Raw genomic sequence first — 19,765 nt, 5'->3', positions numbered from 1 at the left:
GGTGAGTGTTTCATGTTTCATTTATTTTGACTGCCGATTTGTGATCAGGTTTCACAAGAGAAGTCGTTTTCCGAGAGTTTCTAACGTGCGAAATGTCTGATCACTGCACTCTTTAGTACAGTAGTATGCCTATTGTAGCCATTGTCAAGTTTCTCAAAGAAGCTGATGTAACACTTAAATGTTAATGTGCACTTCCAAAAAAAAAAATCCACTTGATTTTAAAGGATTTAAGTAGGCGGCTTTCACAGAGATGGGATAAACAAAAATGTATTCTCATTTAAATATCCTTCACCGCACCGTTACACAACCAAGCGAATATGTACAGTGCTTTGAAAAAAGAATATCTGATTTCTTCTGTTTTGTGTATATCTCGTAATAAATAGTTTTAGATCTTCAAAGGGAATACAACATAAAACAAAAGCAACCTGAATAAACACAATACAGTTTTTATTGTATTTTTTTATGGTAGCAAAAAAAAGTTATCCAATACCCATGTGAAAAACTAACTGCCCCCTTAAACTTAAAATCGGTTTGTGCCACTTTTAGCAGCAATAACTGCAACCAAACGCTTCCGATCTCTGAGGAGCAGAGTTTCACTTACTTCTAGGACTAGGGTTTACTCCTCTGCTTTGGATCGTTGTCTTGCTGCGTAATCCAGTTGCGCTTGAGTTTCAACTTAAGGACTGAAGACCGGAACATTCTCCTTTAGGATTTTCTGGTAGAGAGCAGAATTCATGTTTCCCTCAATTACTGCAAGTTGCCCAGACCCTGAAGCAGCAAAGCATCCCCACACCATCACACTTCCTCCACCATGCTTGACTGTAGGTATGATGTTCTTTTTGTGGAATTCAGTGTTTGGTTTACGTCAGATGTAACGGGACTCCTGTCTTCCAAACAGTTCCACTTTCAGCTCATCAGTCCACAGAACATTCTCCCAAAAGGTTTGAGGATCATCAGGGTGTGTTTTGGTAAAATTCAGACGAGTCTTAATGTTCTTCTGGGGTAGCAGTGGTTTTCTCCTCGCCACTCTTCCATGGATGGCATTTTTGCCCAGTGTCTTTCTGATAGTGGAGACATGAACAGTGACCTTTATTGATGCAAGAGAGGCCTGTAGTTCCTTTGATGTTGTCCTTGGGTCTGTTGTGACTTCCTGGATGAATCATTGCTGTGCTCTTGGAGGAATTTTGGAAGGTCGGCCACTTCTGGGAAGGTTCACTACTGTGCAGAGTTTTTCCATTTGGAGATAATGACTCTCGCTGTGGTTCTTTGGAGTCTCGAGCCTTTGAAATGTCTTTGTAACCCTTCCCAGACTGATGTCTTTCAATCACCTTCCTCATCATTTCTGGAATTTCTTTCTACTTTAGCATAGTGTGTTACTGGGTAAGACCTTTTACCCAACTTCATGCTGTTGAAAAAGTTCTATTTAAGTGTTGATGTGATTGAACAGGGTTTGCAGTAATCAGGTCTGGGTGTGTCTAGTCCAGCTGAACCCCGTTATCAATGCAGTTTCATAGATTTGGGGAATTAGTAACTACAGGGGCAAATACATTTTCACACAGGCTCAGTTGGTATTGGATAACATTTTTGCTTCAATAAATAATCATTTAAAAACTGTATTGTGTATTTACACAAAGGTTGCCTTTGTTTCATCTTCCAGTTTGTTTTAAGTTCTGAAACATTTTAGTATGAGAGCTACACAAAAACAGAAAAAATCAGGATGGGGGCAAATACTTTTTCACAGTACTGTATATGTACACATCTGTGCTCTATCTAAGATCCTAAGTTGCCTAGTGGTTTTCTGTCATCACAGATAGCAGTAATAAGTTGATAGATTGATGTAGTCATTAGGCTGTGTTTAGTACTGGAGTAAAATTCCTCAAAAATTTAATACCTAAAAAAAAGAAAAAGAAAAAAAGTTAGTGTTCTTTGGTTTGTCCCTTTAGAGGGACCCTTATTGTGCTTTCGCACTACACAATTCATTCTCAACCTACGATATGTTTCATCAAAAGTCATTCATTGCCAATATTTCATCAACCTAATTTAAAGGTCAATTTAATTGACTTCGATACCAGCTAGTTCACTGATGCTAGGTAGGACAGGTAAGAGCGTCGTTATGGTTACAGTTACAGGGTCAACCGAGACGCTTTTTTCCTTCAGCGCAAAATGCTCACCGACCAATGATTTTCCTCCCACCAGTATGAAAGCATGCATGAGGGCTTCTGTAGAACCTTATACACCGTTTTGGAAAGGGTTCTAAAACGGCCCTGAGAACTATTTACTATCCGAAGAACCCGTAGGGAACCATATAGTCTAGGAGTGTGGGTTAATGAAGTGTTTATACTCCACTACTTTCCATCCCTGAGGTAAGGCATTAAGAAGCTGGGCGACATGTCAGACAAAAGTGGAACGATCTAGTCGAGAAAAGAGCATTAGAACGTCAGAATAATCATTTCCAGAAGGTGGAATCCTGGTGTAGCTGTAAATTTCACACTTAAATTTAACGGTACAATGCTTTCAGGCAGACGGCAGGAATTTCACAGGAATTATTCAGTTCAACTCTGAAATGTTTAAAACTCCACAGACGCTAAAAGAATCATGGAATCAGCAATGACACAAAGCCAGTTGGACGAGGTGGAAAAATTACTGACCAGTATAATCTGCATGTTTAATAAGGTATGAAAAAGGTTTTGATCCAAGAGTTTGGACGCTTTGCGGTATTTATTTGTACTGACTTTTTTGTCTTTCTCAGTATTCGCAGTCTGACGCGTTGCTCCCATTGGTTGAGGAACCTCTACCTGAGCAGGCTATGAAAGTCACCGATGACACGGTTCAGCCTTTCAGTCCCGTCACAGAGGCAGGTTTGTCTTCAGACGACTGCTTGTGAAGAACTTCACACCTCTGGGATAATAATCAATGATGGGATGGCTCTCTTAAAAATGAGCTAGTGATTACAGTTTTTATTTAACAAACAATGAAAAAGCAACATTTTTATCCATGCATCTAATGTTGTGAAACAGGTTAGTTCCTGTTATCGCTTAGGTTATTGCAGTCATTTCCTCACCAGCCTCTCGTTCTTCTCTTTTTAATAAGACATAACAATGCAGCTTGTCATGTTGCGTATCACCTCTGACTGTTACAAAGTGCTGACACTGGAGACTCCTTCTCATAAATGCGTACAGAAAACATCACCGTCTTAACAATTCTACATTTTTTTGGTTGTTAAACAACATATTCTTTAATTGTTCATTATGAGGTTTAGTGAGTCTGCCATACAAGTTCCTGTAAATGAGCTGTTACTATAGATACGATAGCATAGAAGAACTCCCGCTATAGAAAACGAATCAACGTCTTCTGACCAATACTACAATTTATACTACAATTCCATGTTCCACCCCATCATTGATTATTATCTTCTTATAAAAGTACAGCCGATCGTTTTATTCCTTGCTTATTATATCTGATGATGATCTTGCTTTCCAGACGTATGGAGGTCCAATGGATTCTGCTTGGCCAACACTGAAACTTTACTTTATGATGCATCTTTATTGAAGGACAGTGAGAAATCAAAGTGTGAGTAAGACCACTGACTATTTTTGAGTAAAACTGGCAGTTTTAAATTGAACAGAGAACGTGTGTGCGAGTCTATGGGCTCATACTGTATGTTCTCAGATACAGTGTCCTGTTGCACATGCAAAAGTTCATTAGATCACGAGATCACTTTCTTGTCCGGTCACCAAATGTTCATCTTCCAGGTGGTGACACGGACACAGACATGGTGGGAGAGGATGTGTCATGAAGAACGTTGGCGTCCAATAAAAGTGGGCTACATAATCCAGACCATATTAATAATATACTACAAAGTAATATTATCGGCTTGGCTTCTCTCCAGGCGTGGTGGAATGACAGACTGTGCTCGAAGTGCACTGGCTGCCACCTCCTGGTTAGTTTATATCTGACTCCTTTCATGAATTTCATCCCTGCTCTCATCACCAATGCTTTTAAAAGCCTCCTAACACATTTACCAAATGACTTCTTCTTCATGTGGAAAATGTCAGAACTTTAGTGGGATGGTGTTTCGTAGGGTTGTATTTATAGTTTTAGAGTTCGATGACGTGTAATGGCTGAAATGAAATAAGTCACATGGGATTCCTATGCACTAGAGTGTTATTATAAATCAATAAACACTTAACATCACTAGCGCAAAGCTAAAACTGTTCAGTATCATCAGATTTATTTCAATTTACATTTGTAAAGACCCTGTTATAGGGCGCACGGTGGCTTAGTGGTCAGCGTTGAGGGTTCGATTCCTGTCGCTGCCCTAAGTGTGTGGAGTTTGCATGTTCTCCTCCGGGTTCCTCCGGGTACTCCGGTTTCCTCCCCCAGTCCAAAGACACGCATGGTAGGCTGATTGGCGTGTCCAAAGTGTCCGTAGTGTATGAACGGGTGTGTGAGTGTGTAAGTGATTGTGCCCTGCGATGGATTGGCACCCTGTCCGGTGTGTACCTCACCTTGTGCCCCATGCCCCCTGGGACAGGTTCCCCTGTAGGATAAGCGGTAAAGAAAATGGATGGATGGATGGAAGTCCCTGTTATAATGGCAATTTTCAGGGACTTTCTGGTGGGGAACATTTGCTGTTCAGGTCAGCACTTCTTAGAATAAAGGATGTTAATTATGGGAACAAATGCACAGCTCTACATTTTGAACTCTGCCTAATTGATTCAGCTCACCACAGCCACTCAAACGATCTATTTAGCTTCATTTTGGGTCAGAAAGCGTCTTTAGGGCTTAAATGTTAGGCTGAACCCAAGCAGTAGTGACAGTTAGTCAATTAATGACTCCTAAAATCCATAGTTTGTCATGGTCCACTTTTTTCTCTTACCATAAGGGTCCCTTTCCCTATCCCCTCCATACCCATGATGATGACGCATATAATTTTTGGGAAAACCACATGTTGATATAAATTAATGTGTGCTTTTTGGACAGGCTTAATTTTGAGTCTGCTACTATTTTGAATCTCCACCATAGGTGAGAACGTCAATCCATAGATGTAAAACCAGACCAGAGAACACAAATCAATGCCATCCTGTGTGCAATGATCAATATACATATAAAAAGCTAGCGCTGGAGACATTTTTGCTCACGTTGGGAGTACGACGGGATACATTTTAACATTTTTTTTACACTTTCCGCCAAGTCTTCTTTAAACATAACCTTTTGTTTTAAATATACATTATATTTTGGACCATTCTTGCTGAAGATCATGAACCTCCAGTCAACTGAGAGCGAGAGCGAGAGTGATCTCTGCCACCCAGGCGGTTCTAACTGCACGGCCGTGGTTAAGGAGTCCCTGAGTGCTGAGAACTATAAGATGCAGCACATACCATCCCATGGGCCGACCCCCGTCCACCACAACGAATTTGCACACCTGTTTCCTACTGTGGACGTCCCGGATCACGCTCACTACGTTATCGGGTCGGTCATCCTCATCGTGGGGATCACAGGCGTAATAGGAAATGCGCTGGTCATCTATGTGTTCTGCCGTAGCCGCCCACTACGTACACCAGGGAACATGTTGGTGGTCAACCTGGCTGTGTCTGACTTCTTCATGTCACTCACTCAGCCGCCAGTGTTCTTTGTGGCCAGCCTTCACCGGCGTTGGGTGTTCAGCGAGCTTGCGTGTGAACTGTATGCCTTCTGTGGTGCCCTCTTTGGGATCTGCTCCATGATGACTCTAACAGCTATAGCTGTCGACCGCTGCCTTGCCATAACCTGGCCTCTTTCTTTGCTGGGACAGGTCAATCAAGGCAGAGTTGGTACAGTGCTAGCCCTGGTATGGCTCTATGCTCTGGGCTGGAGTCTACCTCCTTTCTTCGGCTGGAGTGCGTATGTTCCCGAGGGTCTCCAGACCTCCTGCTCTTGGGACTACATGTCATTCACGCCATCGGTGCGCACCTACACCATTCTTCTCTTCATGTTCGTCTTCTTCATCCCTCTGAGCATCATTGCTGCCTGTTACTTGGTCATCTTCCGAGCTATCCGAAAAACCCGGAGAGAGGTAAGACAGCTTGACTCCGGTGAAACACCTAAGGCGCTCGAATGCATCAAGACTGAATGGAAAATGGCTAAAGTGGCCCTCTTGGTCATCTTACTATTTGTGATTTCCTGGTCACCTTACTCCGTGGTGGCTCTCACAGCCACAGCTGGCTATGCTCATGTCATCACTCCTTATATGAACTCCATCCCTGCAGTGATCGCCAAGGCTTCTGCCATCCACAACCCCATAATCTATGCTATTACACACCCTAAATACAGACTAGCCATTGTGCGCCATGTTCCTCTTCTTCGCTTTATCCTGTGTGTTGGAATGAATAAGCGCTCATCCTCCATCTTCACCAGTGACACCTCTTCTCATCAGACAACCCTAACCAGCCAGCATGCCCTGGGTGTCCGGATTGGCAATGCCACGCGTGCTAACTGCCGCTGGGGGAAGACAAGGCTGTCTTCTGCTTCTGACACCGAATCCTGCTGGACAGACAGTGAGGCTGATGGCTCCAGTACCAACTCGCTGCCTTTCGCCAGACGCGTGTCTACAGAGATCTCTTCAGACACTGCCATCCCTCCGGAGCAGGCTGGCACGAGCACAGGAATTGGGCAGAAAATGGTGAAGGTTGACAGAGTTAGCAGCATTCCTCTGCCCTCCATTATTCTGGAACCAGACGGAGGAGTGCTTTCTAACACTAAATCTTTTCTCCTATCAGGTAACTGACCGAGGACTGCCACTGCCGGGCTTTGATGGATCGTTCTTTTTAAAACGTGCTTCACTGTATAAACTCTATGGTGTATTATTAAAGATGGGTAAAAAGTACTCCAGTTCTTCCTCTTTTACCCATGTACAAATTTAATCATATATAATTTCACTGAATGTATAGAATTACATTCTTTTCAGAAGCTTTAATTCATATATCTGTCCCGTGTACGCCGGTGTTTTCTTTATATATATATATTTAAAAACCTGAATAAAACACTCGAGTTGAGATCAGTCACGCTTCTTTTTTTCACAGACACCCTCAGACTAAGCCTACTTAAGCATAACCGCAGTGCAGTTAAGAAATTCCTGCTTAAAGACACTCCACATCATCGTCATCATCATCAGACGCCAGATCACCGTCAGGTCGACCGTAGAAAGACACTCGCCGATCGAGGACTTACTTGAAAATAAGAAAGCAATAGTAACAATAACTTGTCATTTCATTCATTGGCATCTATGCAATGCTAACAGCTTATATCTTCCCAAAACCAAATATAAAATATCAGCAAAAAAAAAAAGCTATTTAAAGTAGTCAGGACAGGACACTCTCTCCTCAGCCCCATGGCCGTCTCCGCAGCAGTTTTGCAGACGGTTATCTTTGTCGTTTTCCCCGTGATCCTAATCGAATCAGTATTTGAAGAACCGACTGACAAATATCTCCCGGTTTCTCATACCCGGCATTCTTAATCAATACATTACAACAACATATTAAACCACACAATGAGCCATGTTGTTTGCTGCTCTCTTTCAAGCTAGTTACGGAGACATCAACACAACACGTGTTTTGACTGCTTGTTAGTGAGAATAACCTGTGTAAGCTTGTTCGTTGTCACATGACGGTACATAAAGGTGCATTAGTCATGATTCATCGAGACTGAAGCTCTAGCTGTTAAGTACAGCACTGGAACATGATGTGCCCATGTACACAAGTATGCCCCCAGAATCTAGACTCACCAGTGGAGTTCAATTAGAGCTAGCATTACAAGGGATTGTCCTGACCATGTCCTGAGAACGGTCAGGGGAACCGCTGCCGTATCGTTTTTTCTTTGTAACGAGCTCCCATGAGATTTGTCACTATTGGTGTTAGCTAGTATTCACTGTTAGCTTGAATGCATTTCTGTGAAGGTGGTTCATCAAAAGAATGACCTTATCTGGCTCGCTATGTGATTTAAAAAAAAAAAAAAAGAAAAAAAAAGGGCCTATTTGATTTACATTAAACCATCCATTCAAGCAATTCAACGCTTTATACGGCTTGAGTTTTCATACAGGTCCAGGGGCAATGTTTCTAACTGCTTATACAGATTCATCCCCTTCACCAATAATACGTTACTTGCAAAGCAGCTACCAAAGTTTATTTTGTTTATAATATTAGAATGGGCCCATTCTGCAGTGAAATTCACATCTCATTTATATATGATTTAATAGCTTATTTTAATAAATAACAAAAATCTAAAAGGTGTGCGTTATAGCTGACACCTAGATGAACACTTTCCGGTTGTTTATCTGACTGTAAGTCATTCCCTTCAATTGCTGCTGAAGTTAGAATCGTGTTTAACAATGTCGTATGTAACTTTAGAGACGGTCCCTTAATTTCCGAATATCCGCGAATATCGAACATCAAACCAACTTTACGGCAGTTTTCCTATTTACATTATTAACATAGATTCAAGTGCCGCAAAGGCTTCACTTTGAAAATGGAGGCTATATTTGTAGGAATTTAGTTATTCTTTATATTACGTGCACAGGCCCAAATGACCACCGACGGTTACATTTTACGTTTCGATAGCAACGTTTCATTGAAACTGAGGTTGTATCCCAAATGGCGCTTTGTTGCCTATACACGTGCACTAAGTAGTGAACAAAATAACAGTTATGTAGTGCACTATTTGTACAACAGGAAGCGAATCGGGATTGAGCCTGAGACGTCAACCGGAAGTGCATGGGTTCTTTGATTCCCTGTGCAGTGAGGTCGGAGTGAAGCTGAGGCTCGTTTTCACTTTGATGGCATTCAGACGAGAGGGATAATAAAACGTCTCAATATGGGAGATGATGGCATGGACTACAACATAGTTTTTCCGGAGCCAGAGGTCTCAGGTAAGTCGGACTAGATGTAATAGTGTCAGCTCGCAGGCGAAGAGTAGCAAGTTCCGCCTCTTTTCCAATGGTTCTGTGTAGTAACGCCGGTTATTGTGCTACACCGTAACGCGCCGGTTATTGTGCTACACCGTAACGCGACGGTTATTGTGCTACACCGTAACGCGCCGGTTATTGTACTACACCGTAACGCGCCGGTTATTGTACTACACCGTAACGCGCCGGTTATTGTGTTACACTGTAATGCGCCGGTTATTGTGCTACACCGTAACGCGCCGGTTATTGTACTACACCGTAACGCGCCGGTTATTGTGTTACACCGTAACGCGCCGGTTATTGTGCTACACCGTAACGCGCCGGTTATTGTGTTACACCGTAACGCGCCGGTTATTGTACTACACCGTAACGCGCCGGTTATTGTACTACACCGTAACGCGCCGGTTATTGTACTACACCGTAACGCGCCGGTTATTGTGTTACACCGTAACGCGCCGGTTATTGTGTTACACTGTAACGCGCCGGTTATTGTGCTACACCGTAACGCGCCGGTTATTGTGTTACACCGTAACGCGCCGGTTATTGTGTTACACCGTAACGCGCCGGTTATTGTGTTACACCGTAACGCGCCGGTTATTGTGTTACACCGTAACGCGCCGGTTATTGTGTTACACCGTAACGCGCCGGTTATTGTGCTACACCGTAACGCGCCGGTTATTGTACTACACCGTAACGCGCCGGTTATTGTACTACACCGTAACGCGCCGGTTATTGTACTACACCGTAACGCGCCGGTTATTGTGTTACACCGTAACGCGCCGGTTATTGTACTACACCGTAACGCGCCGGTTATTGTGTTACACTGTAATGTGCCGGTTATTGTGCTACATCGTAATGCGCCGGTTATTGTGTTACACCGTAACGCGCTGGTTATTGTACTACACCGTAACGCGCCGGTTATTGTGTTACACTGTAATGCGCCGGTTATTGTGTTACACCGTAACGCGCCGGTTATTGTACTACACCGTAACGCGCCGGTTATTGTGTTACACCGTAACGCACCGGTTATTGTGTTACACCGTAACGCGCCGGTTATTGTGTTACACTGTAATGTGCCGGTTATTGTACTACACCGTAACGCGCCGGTTATTGTACTACACCGTAACTCGCCGGTTATTGTACTACACCGTAACGCGCCGGTTATTGTGTTACACCGTAACGCGCCGGTTATTGTGTTACACCGTAACGCGCCGGTTATTGTACTACACCGTAACGTGCCGGTTATTGTACTACACCGTAACGCGCCGGTTATTGTACTACACCGTAACGCGCCGGTTATTGTACTACACCGTAACGCGCCGGTTATTGTGTTACACTGTAATGTGCCGGTTATTGTGCTACACCGTAATGCGCCGGTTATTGTGTTACACTGTAATGTGCCGGTTATTGTACTACACCGTAACGCGCCGGTTATTGTGTTACACCGTAACGTGCCGGTTATTGTACTACACCGTGACGCGCCGGTTATTGTACTACACCGTAACGTGCCGGTTATTGTACTACACCGTAATGCGCTGGTTATTGTACTACACCGTAATGCGCCGGTTATTGTGTTACACTGTAATGTGCCGGTTATTGTACTACACCGTAATGCGCCGGTTATTGTACTACACCGTAATGTGCCGGTTATTGTGTTACACCGTAACGCGCTGGTTATTGTACTGCACCGTAACGCGCCGGTTATTGTGTTACACTGTAATGTGCCGGTTATTGTACTACACCGTAACGCGCCGGTTATTGTGTTACACCGTAACGTGCCGGTTATTGTACTACACCGTAACGTGCCGGTTATTGTACTACACCGTAACGCGGCGGTTATTGTGTTACACTGTAATGCGCCGGTTATTGTGTTACACCGTAATGCGCCGGTTATTGTGTTACACTGTAATGTGCCGGTTATTGTACTACACCGTAACGTGCCGGTTATTGTGTTACACCGTAATGCGCCGGTTATTGTGTTACACTGTAATGTGCCGGTTATTGTACTACACCGTAACGTGCCGGTTATTGTACTACACCGTAACGTGCCGGTTATTGTGTTACACCGTAATGCGCCGGTTATTGTGTTACACCGTAACGCGCTGGTTATTGTACTACAGCGTAACGCGCCGGTTATTGTGCTACACCGTAACGCGCCGGTTATTGTACTACAGCGTAACGCGCCGGTTATTGTGCTACACCGTAATGTGCCGGTTATTGTACTACAGCGTAACGCACCGGTTATTGTGTTACACCGTAATGCGCCGGTTATTGTACTACACCGTAACGCGCCGGTTATTGTGCTACACCGTAACGCGCCGGTTATTGTACTACAGCGTAACGCGCCGGTTATTGTGCTACACCGTAATGTGCCGGTTATTGTACTACACCGTAACGCGCCGGTTATTGTGCTACACCGTAAGCGGCGGTTATTGTGTTACACCGTAACGCGCCGGTTATTGTACTACACCGTAACGTGCCGGTTATTGTGTTACACTGTAATGCGCCGGTTATTGTGCTACACCGTAACGCGCCGGTTATTGTGCTACAGCGTAACGCGCCGGTTATTGTGCTACACCGTAACTCGCCGGTTATTGTGCTGCATTCTGAATCATCTGAAGTTGGTCCACTTTTGCTGTCTGGGAAGTGTCGAGACTCGTTTGCGTTAACACTACAAACGGGATGTGGCCATATGCGTCCCAGACCACCTCCTAATATGGTTTGAGTGATCGGATCCCGATGTGTCTTTGACACGCATGTTCACATCTATACTTACAGTCCCATCGCTTAACCTCACCGCTCCAGCGTCCTGCTTTGTTCGTGATCCTGAGCTTGTGTCTCCTGTCTGTGTGGAGATTCTCAAGTTCTTTCCACCTCTTTATGGGTTTCCTCCAGGTTCTCCGGTTTCCTCGCGACTCCCACAATCATGGCTGCAGGTGGATGGGCTCTGCTAATTTGGGCCCTGGATCCACTACGATCCTGACCAGGATTTGTAGATGTATGAATGAATGAATGAATTTTGGAAACAAAACCTGACCTCTCTGATCGATTACGTTTCAGACAATGGTGCACGTTTTAAATTTTGGCTATTAAAGCTATTCCTTTATTTAATACAGTACTGTAAACAAAGGTCTTGCGTTACAGTGTCATAGCTGGTTTGAAGTTTTAAAAGGTGTAGGCATAAGAATTTAGCTTGTTGCGCTTTGCACACCTTCTGTTTTGTTTTGTTGTTCTTTTCTTTTAGAGAAATACTGGCACGGATCGAAGCAACCGGTTGTTATCCTTTTAGGCTGGGCCGGCTGTCGAGACAAGCATCTCTCAAAGTACAGCTCGATTTATAACGAACAAGTAAGCTCTGAGCTTCGACTACCCCCAAATTCATTCTGTTATACTTTACATGTACGCGTTATAATCTGTGCCTTATGTTTTATTTGCCATAATTTCAGGGATGTGTAACTGTCCGCTACACAGCCCCCTTGAAGACGGTGTTCATCTCCGAATCGTTCGGCTACAAGGAGCTCCGCAGCACAGCGCACAGACTGCTGGAAATCCTGTACGACTACGAGGTAGAGAACAACCCAATCTTCTTCCATGTGTTCAGCAACGGCGGCTTCATGCTCTACCGCTACATGGTGGAGCTCGTGCAAAGCCACAAGCAGTTCGGCTCACTGTACGTGGCGGGCTCGGTGATGGACAGCGCGCCGGGAAGCCAGAACGTCATCGGCGCCGTACGAGCTCTCAGAACCACGCTTGGCACCAAGGTCAACGTCGTGCTGCGCTGTCTTCTCTTGGCTCTGTTCACCGTGACCGTGTTCCTGCTCAGAGTCGTCTTGTACCCCGTGACCAAACACTTCCACAAGAACCACTACGACGCCATGATGGAGCGTCCGGCGCCTTGGCCTCAGATGTACCTCTACTCCAGAGCAGACCTAGTGATCAGGTATAGAGACGTGCAGAAGATGGTACACTCACTGCAGGAGAAAGGGATGCGCGTCGAGAGCTTCGACTTCATCACGCCGGCTCACGTGAGTCTGTTCCGAGACTGTCCCGAAGATTACTCGAACAGGTGCCGGACATTCCTGAAGAGCTGCATGACTAACCGTGACGAGAGCTTAACGAAGAAACGCCTGTGAACGTCGTGTAACAACGATTGTATGAAAGCGTCGGGCGATATGGCAAAGAAAACGAACATATCATGATCCTGATCCTTATTATTATGTCGTCCCGATGCGTAACGTGTATCACGATGCTTAAGCGGCAGCAAAATAGTAATGCAGTTTAAAAAACCAACCTGATTCTAGAAGGAAATTTAACTCAATAAATGATATAATAACCATGGAGCTGATCAGCGTTCTAAAAATATCAGCACGCTATCTGAGAGAATTGTATTTTTCCTGTAATCGATGACAATATTGATCGTGTATTGTCATACTGTCCAGACCTACCGTATTGTGTTCTTATTCAATATTTTTTTTAAGTGATTTGAAACTGCTGTAAAGTGTATACCCCCCGCAACCCCCCCTTGTATAAATAGTACTGATTGACCTTATATATAAGTTTATATAAGGTTTGACTAACTGAAGCGTTGCATTCTGTATTTGTCTGGTGATGTGAATTGAAAGCTTGATTTAATTTAAGATGATTTTAAATCTACTCGACATCCTCGATCTGTTTATAACTTATGTGCCTTCCTCAAATAAAGACTCATTTCACTGCAGTAGCCATCTGGTGGTTGGTTCACAATCTGTGTTTTTTTTTAAAAGCGAAAAGATGGACAACTTAATGATACAGTTGAGGCCATGAGTTTACATGGATCATAAAAATAGCATTTTGTTATTTATCTGTTTTCACATAATATATATATATATATATATTTTTTAACATATAATCCACAAGACACAATAATAACTGAATTTACACAAAGGAACCATTTGAAAAGTTTACACACACTCGATTCTTAACACGGTGTGTTCTTACCCGGATGATCAACGGATGGTTTTTATATTTTGTTATAAACCTAACTCTAGTTCACGAGTCCATTGTTTGTCCTGAGCAGTTAAACCGCCCACTGTTCTTCAGAAAAATCCTCCAGGTCCTGCACATTCATTACTTTTCCAGCATCTTCTACATATTCGAGCCCTTTCCAACAGCGACTCTATGATGTTGAGATCCATCTTTTCACACTGAGGGACTCGTACACGCCTATTACAAAAGGTACAAACATTCACTGGTGTTCAGGAAGGCGACACGATACACTACGAGCCAGGGGGGTGTAAACTTTTGAACAGGATGATCAGTGTAAATCGTTATTATTTTTGTCTTCTGGTAAACATCTAAATATCTAATGTAGCTTCTGAAGGGTGGTACAAAACGGAAAAAAAATAAGCAAAATGATTTACACCGATCGTCCTGTTCAAAAGTTTACACCCCCCGTTGTTTTCTTGAGCATCAGTGAACGCTTGCACCGTATATCATAGTCGTGTACGAGTCCCTCAGGTGTGAAAAGATAGATCTCAACATCATATAGTCACTGTTGGAAAGGGGTCAAATATGCAAAGATGCTGGAAAAGCAAAGAATGTGCCGGACTTCTGCACTTAAACTTATGACCTCACACGCTCATGAGACGTGAGGAGATCTGTCCGACGTACCAGTAATGGTATTTATCCATCATTATATGCCAGTGATGCTGTTATTAAGAATGTACTATATAATTTAATTCCTTCATTTTCAGTCATCACTTTATCGTGGTCAGGGTTAAGTAGATCTGAAGTCTGTCTGGACATGAGGCAGGGATACACCCTGGAAGGGATGTCGTCTATATGTTTTTGTGGATATTTTTGTCTTGACTTTAACATGTTTATAGATACCCCCCCCCCCGGAGTTACAGACTGTTAACAGCTCCATTCATGCTTGCTGTGGAGACATTTCACCTCCAGGCAGGTCAAATCCGCCTTTGCCAGCAATCATACGAGCAGCAGCACTTCAAACTGATCACGCAGATCTTCCCATCGGACGTCTGGAACTGTCATGTTTGACATTTCAGACCGAGCCATTGGCATTTGTCTTTCCAGAAAGCTCACCCTGCTACTTCATGTATCATTTAAAGGTACTGGTAGGGCAAAGAGTTTATAGATACACTTAGACAGATGAACATCGCTTATTGGAGTGCACAGGGACTGGATTGTCCTGTCTGGGAAAATATGCAGCTCATGTGCTTTAAGTAATTCCGATTTGATCTTTGTAGGACAGACAGTCTGTATTCTGATGTCAACCCAGACAGGTCACATGATAGGAATTATTCTTATCTCTGAACAGATCTCAGAGTGGAAAGCTGTATGGGAATGTAGATACTATTTTTCTTCTCTCCATGTGATTATGAAAATTGCTCAGATATGCTGTAGTACGTCAACTTCACCTGCACTGCTTTGACTGCATTCTTTTCAAAAGGGGGCGCCATTTCTCTTTTTATTCCACTGCCACAAAACATCATGTATAATGTTACAGGCTTTCCTCGGAGGCATGTAAATAACAGTTTTATTTATTTACAATCTGACCAAAGAATTACGGATATATCCGGAGAAAGAAAAAAAAAGCCCATATATACAGTCCATGAGGTCCATAAGTATTTGGACAGCGACACAAGTTTCATAATTTTGCCTCTGTACACCATCACAGTGGGTTTGAAATGAAGCAATCAAGATGTCGTCGAAGTGTAGACTTTCAATAGACTCCCTCCATTGTCACAGGCTCAAAAGTAATTGGACAGTTGACTGATAAGCAGTTTCATGGCCCGGGCTGGCCTGTTTAATCATTATTGACATGACAAATTAAGGAGATAAAAGGTCTGGAGTTGATTCCAAGCTCTGTATTTGCATTTGGTAGCTGTTCATGGGAACTCTCATTATGTGGTCCAAAGAGGTGTCGGTGCAAGTGAAGCAGGCTGTCATTAGGCTGAACAAACAAAACAGACCTATCAGAGAGATAGCAGAATCTTTAAGAGTGGCCGAATCAACAATATGGTACTTTTTCTTAAAAAGCACCAATGCATTGGCGAGCTCAGCAACACCAAAGGAAGGCCTGGAAGACCACGGAAGAAAAAAAAAAAGTTACGCAGATGATCGCAGAATTCTTTCCTTGGTGAAGAACAAAAGAAACTCTTCACGACATCAGGCCAAGTCAAGAACATTCTGGAGGAGGTAGGCGTATATTTGTCAAATTCTACTATCAAGAGACACCTTCATGAATGTAAATACAGATGGTTTACCTCACGATGCAAACCACTGGTAACACCCCATAACGGAAAGGTCAGATTGGATTTAGATTAGATTCGAAGAAGAGTACAAGAATGATAGGAAGAGAAGAGTATGGAGAAGGAAAGGAAGGGCTCATGATCCAAAGCATACCATACCATCTGTCAAACATGTGGAGGACGTGTTATGGTGTGGGAATGTTTGGCTATCTATGGAACTGGGTCACTGGTATTTATTGATGATGTGACTGCTGATAGAAGTAGCAGGATGAATACCGAAGCACACAGAGCTTTACAGTACATTCGGCTCAGATTCAGTCAAATGCTGCAAAACAGATAGGACGATGCTTCACAGTACAGATGGATAATGACTCCAAACATACCGCGAATCCCATGTTTTAAAAAAAAATTTTAATTCCGTCCTGAATGCGCTGTTTCACATAACAGATATTTACATATAGTCTAGAAGACATTATAATCGCTGAATTTATAAAAAATTACCCTGTTCAAAAGTTTACACACCCTTGATTCTCAATACCGAGATGCTCCACGACTGTGTTTATGTTCTGTGAGAGTTCTTCACGAGTCCCTTGTTTGTCCTGAGCAGTTAAACCGCCCACTGTTCTTCAGAAAAATCCTCCAGGTCCGGCACATTCTTTGGTTTTCCATCATCTTCTGCATATTTGACCCCTTTCCAACAGCGGCTATACGATGTTCAGATCCAACTTTTACCACCGAGGGACTCGTACACAACTATTACATAAGGTACGAACGTTCACTGATGCTCAAGAAGGCAACACGATACATTAAGAGCCAGGGGGATGTAAACTTTTGAACAGGATGAACGGTGTAAATTGTTATTGTTTTCTCTTCTCAGCGATTGTATATTGAAATTTAAAAAAAAAATAAAAAATTGTCACTGTTTTGGTACAGTTCTTTGTCATTTCCTGTCAAGCTGACACACAAAAGAAGAATGACTACATCAAATTTATAGCTAAAGTGAAAAGCTGGTCCTCTGGCCTTCATGCTAAACACCTTATTATTGAATTTCATTTATGTGGCAAGGCTGTGTAATATACAGCACTCCACGATGGTAATGCCTCAAAAAAAAGTGTCACAATTGCCCTCAGAGTTAATGAAGTCTCACAGTGTGATGTGGGGAAATTGTGGTGGAAAGGGGTCACCAGGCCTCTTCAGCCTCCTCGCCCGTGCAAAATGGCTCCTGTCATGCTCCGAACATTAGCGAATGCTCACACGGCCAGCTGGCCATGAGAAAAATGATTTTAAGAAGTGGCTTTTGACAGTAACATGTACCAAGTTATAGGGCGGTGTACGTAGAACGATCTTAAACGGGTTAAACAAATGGATGCCCCAAGAAAACCATGTTTTCTTGAAACTTCCGAGGCAGACCATTCTGTCCAAAAAGCTTTCTGATTTAGTCAATTTCATGCAAAAGCTAGTTACCAAACACTCGCTGTCCTTCATTTGCCCTGTAAGAATTGATACATTAGTATACCCTTTAAAATGTCAGAACAGTGTTATTAATTTATTCCTAAAAGCTATTTCTTCAACAAGGTAGCCAGCATTTTAAATACTGCATAAGTAATGAATATGAATATGAATTGCCCAATATGATGTGTATACAGTAATAATAATTTGTCATTTGATGAGTAATGTTAGGAGATGATTCTGGAGTTTATGGTTCTGGAGGACAACAGATTTACTTACATACTCTAGGTAGCATGGCTAACAAAAAGATATACATAGTATGGAATATGTGTTTGATGGAAATGATATTTACACACGACAGAAGCGGAACTCGAACCTCCAACCCTGGGAATGTACAGCAAACATGCTAATCACTAAGCCACCGTACCCCCTGAAACATCAACAGTGCAGTGTTAGAATACATTATAATAACATAAACACAAATACATTCTTTGTACAAATTCTTGTCGGATGATATCAGAGATTAGCAGAGAGCCCAGAAATCTTTGTTACTGCACTATAAATAATAATAATAGTAATCCAAATCAAAGCTGTATGTGATTGGCTTACTACGGTCAAACATTACACTATTCCCAATTGGCCTATTCTCAAAGGCCATGCAACCAAAGCCAAATCATATTTCTGTTAACAGCGAGGAAGCAACATAACTACACACACAGTTAGGCAGCTGCATTTCCAGGCTAGAAACATCTGCTGCTGAGAACTCGGTCCAGATGGGCCTGCAATGGTGGGACCAGGGGTCAGAGAACTTTGATCAGTAGACATGGACAACGGTGTACACCTTCCTCAGAAGGCCACCTATCTGTAAAAAAAATAATAATAATAATAAGTGTCAAACGTCAGGACAAAAGAGAAAAAGTTGTAGAAGCAAAACAAACAAACAAACAAACAAACAAATAAATAAATAAAAATCACCAACAGAGCAAAAAAAAAAAAAAGTTGAAAAGATTAGTAAGGAATCAGGATTGAAATGTAAGTCGTTTTTGGTTGGATTTGCAACATGTTTTATCATATGACTCATGTAACAACGTAAGATTACCATTTTACATTTACGTTTATTCACTTAGCGGACGCTTTTATCCGAAGCGACTTACAAATGAGGAAATGCAAGCAAAGCGATATATCAAGCGGAGAACAATACAAGTAGTGCTACCGTACAAGATCTTTTCATTAAGTTCTAGAGAAGCAAAGTGCGCAGAGTAGAGGTGTAAGAGCCAGAGTAAGGTGGGTTTTTAAAAAAAAAAATAATAATGTGTGGTTGGCGTTTTAGGGGTTGGTTAGGTGTTCACGGAAGAGGTGGGTCTTTAGCTGTTTTTTGAAGATGGTGAGAGATTCTGCGGTCCGGATTGAGGTTGGAAGTTCTTTCCACCACTGAGGGGCGGTTAGTGTGAAGGTTCTGGAAAGGGACCTTGAGCCACGCTGAGTAGGCGCTACTAAGCGTCGGTCGTTAACCGATCGCAGATTGCGTGAGAAGCCAGACACGGTCTTGTACGTGAGCATCGAGGCCTTGAATTTGACACGGGCGGCTACAGGAAGCCAGTGGAGGGAGATGAAGAGGGCATCTGCCAAATGCTGCTGTAATGTCATGTAAAACAGGGGTGTGACATGGGTTCTTTTGGGCTGGTTGAAGACGAGACGTGCTGCCTCATTCTGAATCATCTGAAGGGGTTTGATGGAGCTGGCTGGTAGGCCCGAGCGTAAAACAGAATTTTAAAACAGAATATTAGCTTTCGGGGAATTCCATGTCAAAACATCAGGAATATACGTATCATTAAAAATAAGCTCTAAAAATGGACCATTTTGTACCACATTTTAGGGATAAGCATGATAAAGCATAAGCGTTTGGGATGTAACATATAAATACATGTTGAAACCTTAGTAAAGTTTGGTAAGTATTCATAGCCTACACCAGGGGTTCCCAAACTTTTCCAGGGCAAGGCCCCCCAAATGGCATTAACATTTGACCGAGGCCCCCCTGTTGCAAGATGTCTTTAAAACACATTTAAAATACAGACTTCTGAATATATCCCCCTTTTTTACGTTGATGTTTTGTCTGTTTAGCAATTAG

General features: G+C 42.8%; 2 protein-coding genes across 2 annotated transcripts; both read left to right on the top strand.

The window, feature by feature from the left end:
• Window positions 1-5,128: 5,128 nt before the first annotated feature.
• Window positions 5,129-7,039, top strand: opn4.1 (opsin 4.1; the record flags this gene model as incomplete). The annotated part of the gene is given in 1 exon segment (NM_001200310.1): window positions 5,129-7,039. A coding segment is annotated over 1 exon segment (1,506 nt). The 3' UTR covers window positions 6,767-7,039.
• A 1,683-nt stretch (window positions 7,040-8,722) lies between these two features.
• tmem53 (transmembrane protein 53) lies at window positions 8,723-13,655 on the top strand. Its single transcript, XM_017471431.3, has 3 exons — window positions 8,723-8,902; window positions 12,183-12,286; window positions 12,385-13,655. Exons 1-3 carry the CDS (start codon window positions 8,848-8,850, stop codon window positions 13,069-13,071), a joined length of 846 nt encoding a protein of 281 aa, XP_017326920.1. The 5' UTR covers window positions 8,723-8,847; the 3' UTR covers window positions 13,072-13,655.
• The last annotated feature ends 6,110 nt before the right edge of the window (window positions 13,656-19,765 follow it).

Source organism: Ictalurus punctatus, chromosome 7 (assembly GCF_001660625.3).
Source record: "Ictalurus punctatus breed USDA103 chromosome 7, Coco_2.0, whole genome shotgun sequence".
NCBI lineage: Eukaryota > Metazoa > Chordata > Actinopteri > Siluriformes > Ictaluridae > Ictalurus > Ictalurus punctatus.
The sequence above is the reverse complement of the archived record's forward strand: the minus strand, read 5'-3'. Positions and strand labels throughout refer to the sequence as shown.

Coding starts and splice junctions, on each gene's coding strand:
- tmem53 (XM_017471431.3), top strand. CDS start 8,848: ATGGGAGATGATGGCATGGACTACAACATAGTTTTTCCGGAGCCAGAG. Junction 8,903..12,182: donor TCCGGAGCCAGAGGTCTCAG/GTAAGTCGGACT, acceptor CTTTTCTTTTAG/AGAAATACTGGCACGGATCG. Junction 12,287..12,384: donor GCTCGATTTATAACGAACAA/GTAAGCTCTGAG, acceptor CCATAATTTCAG/GGATGTGTAACTGTCCGCTA.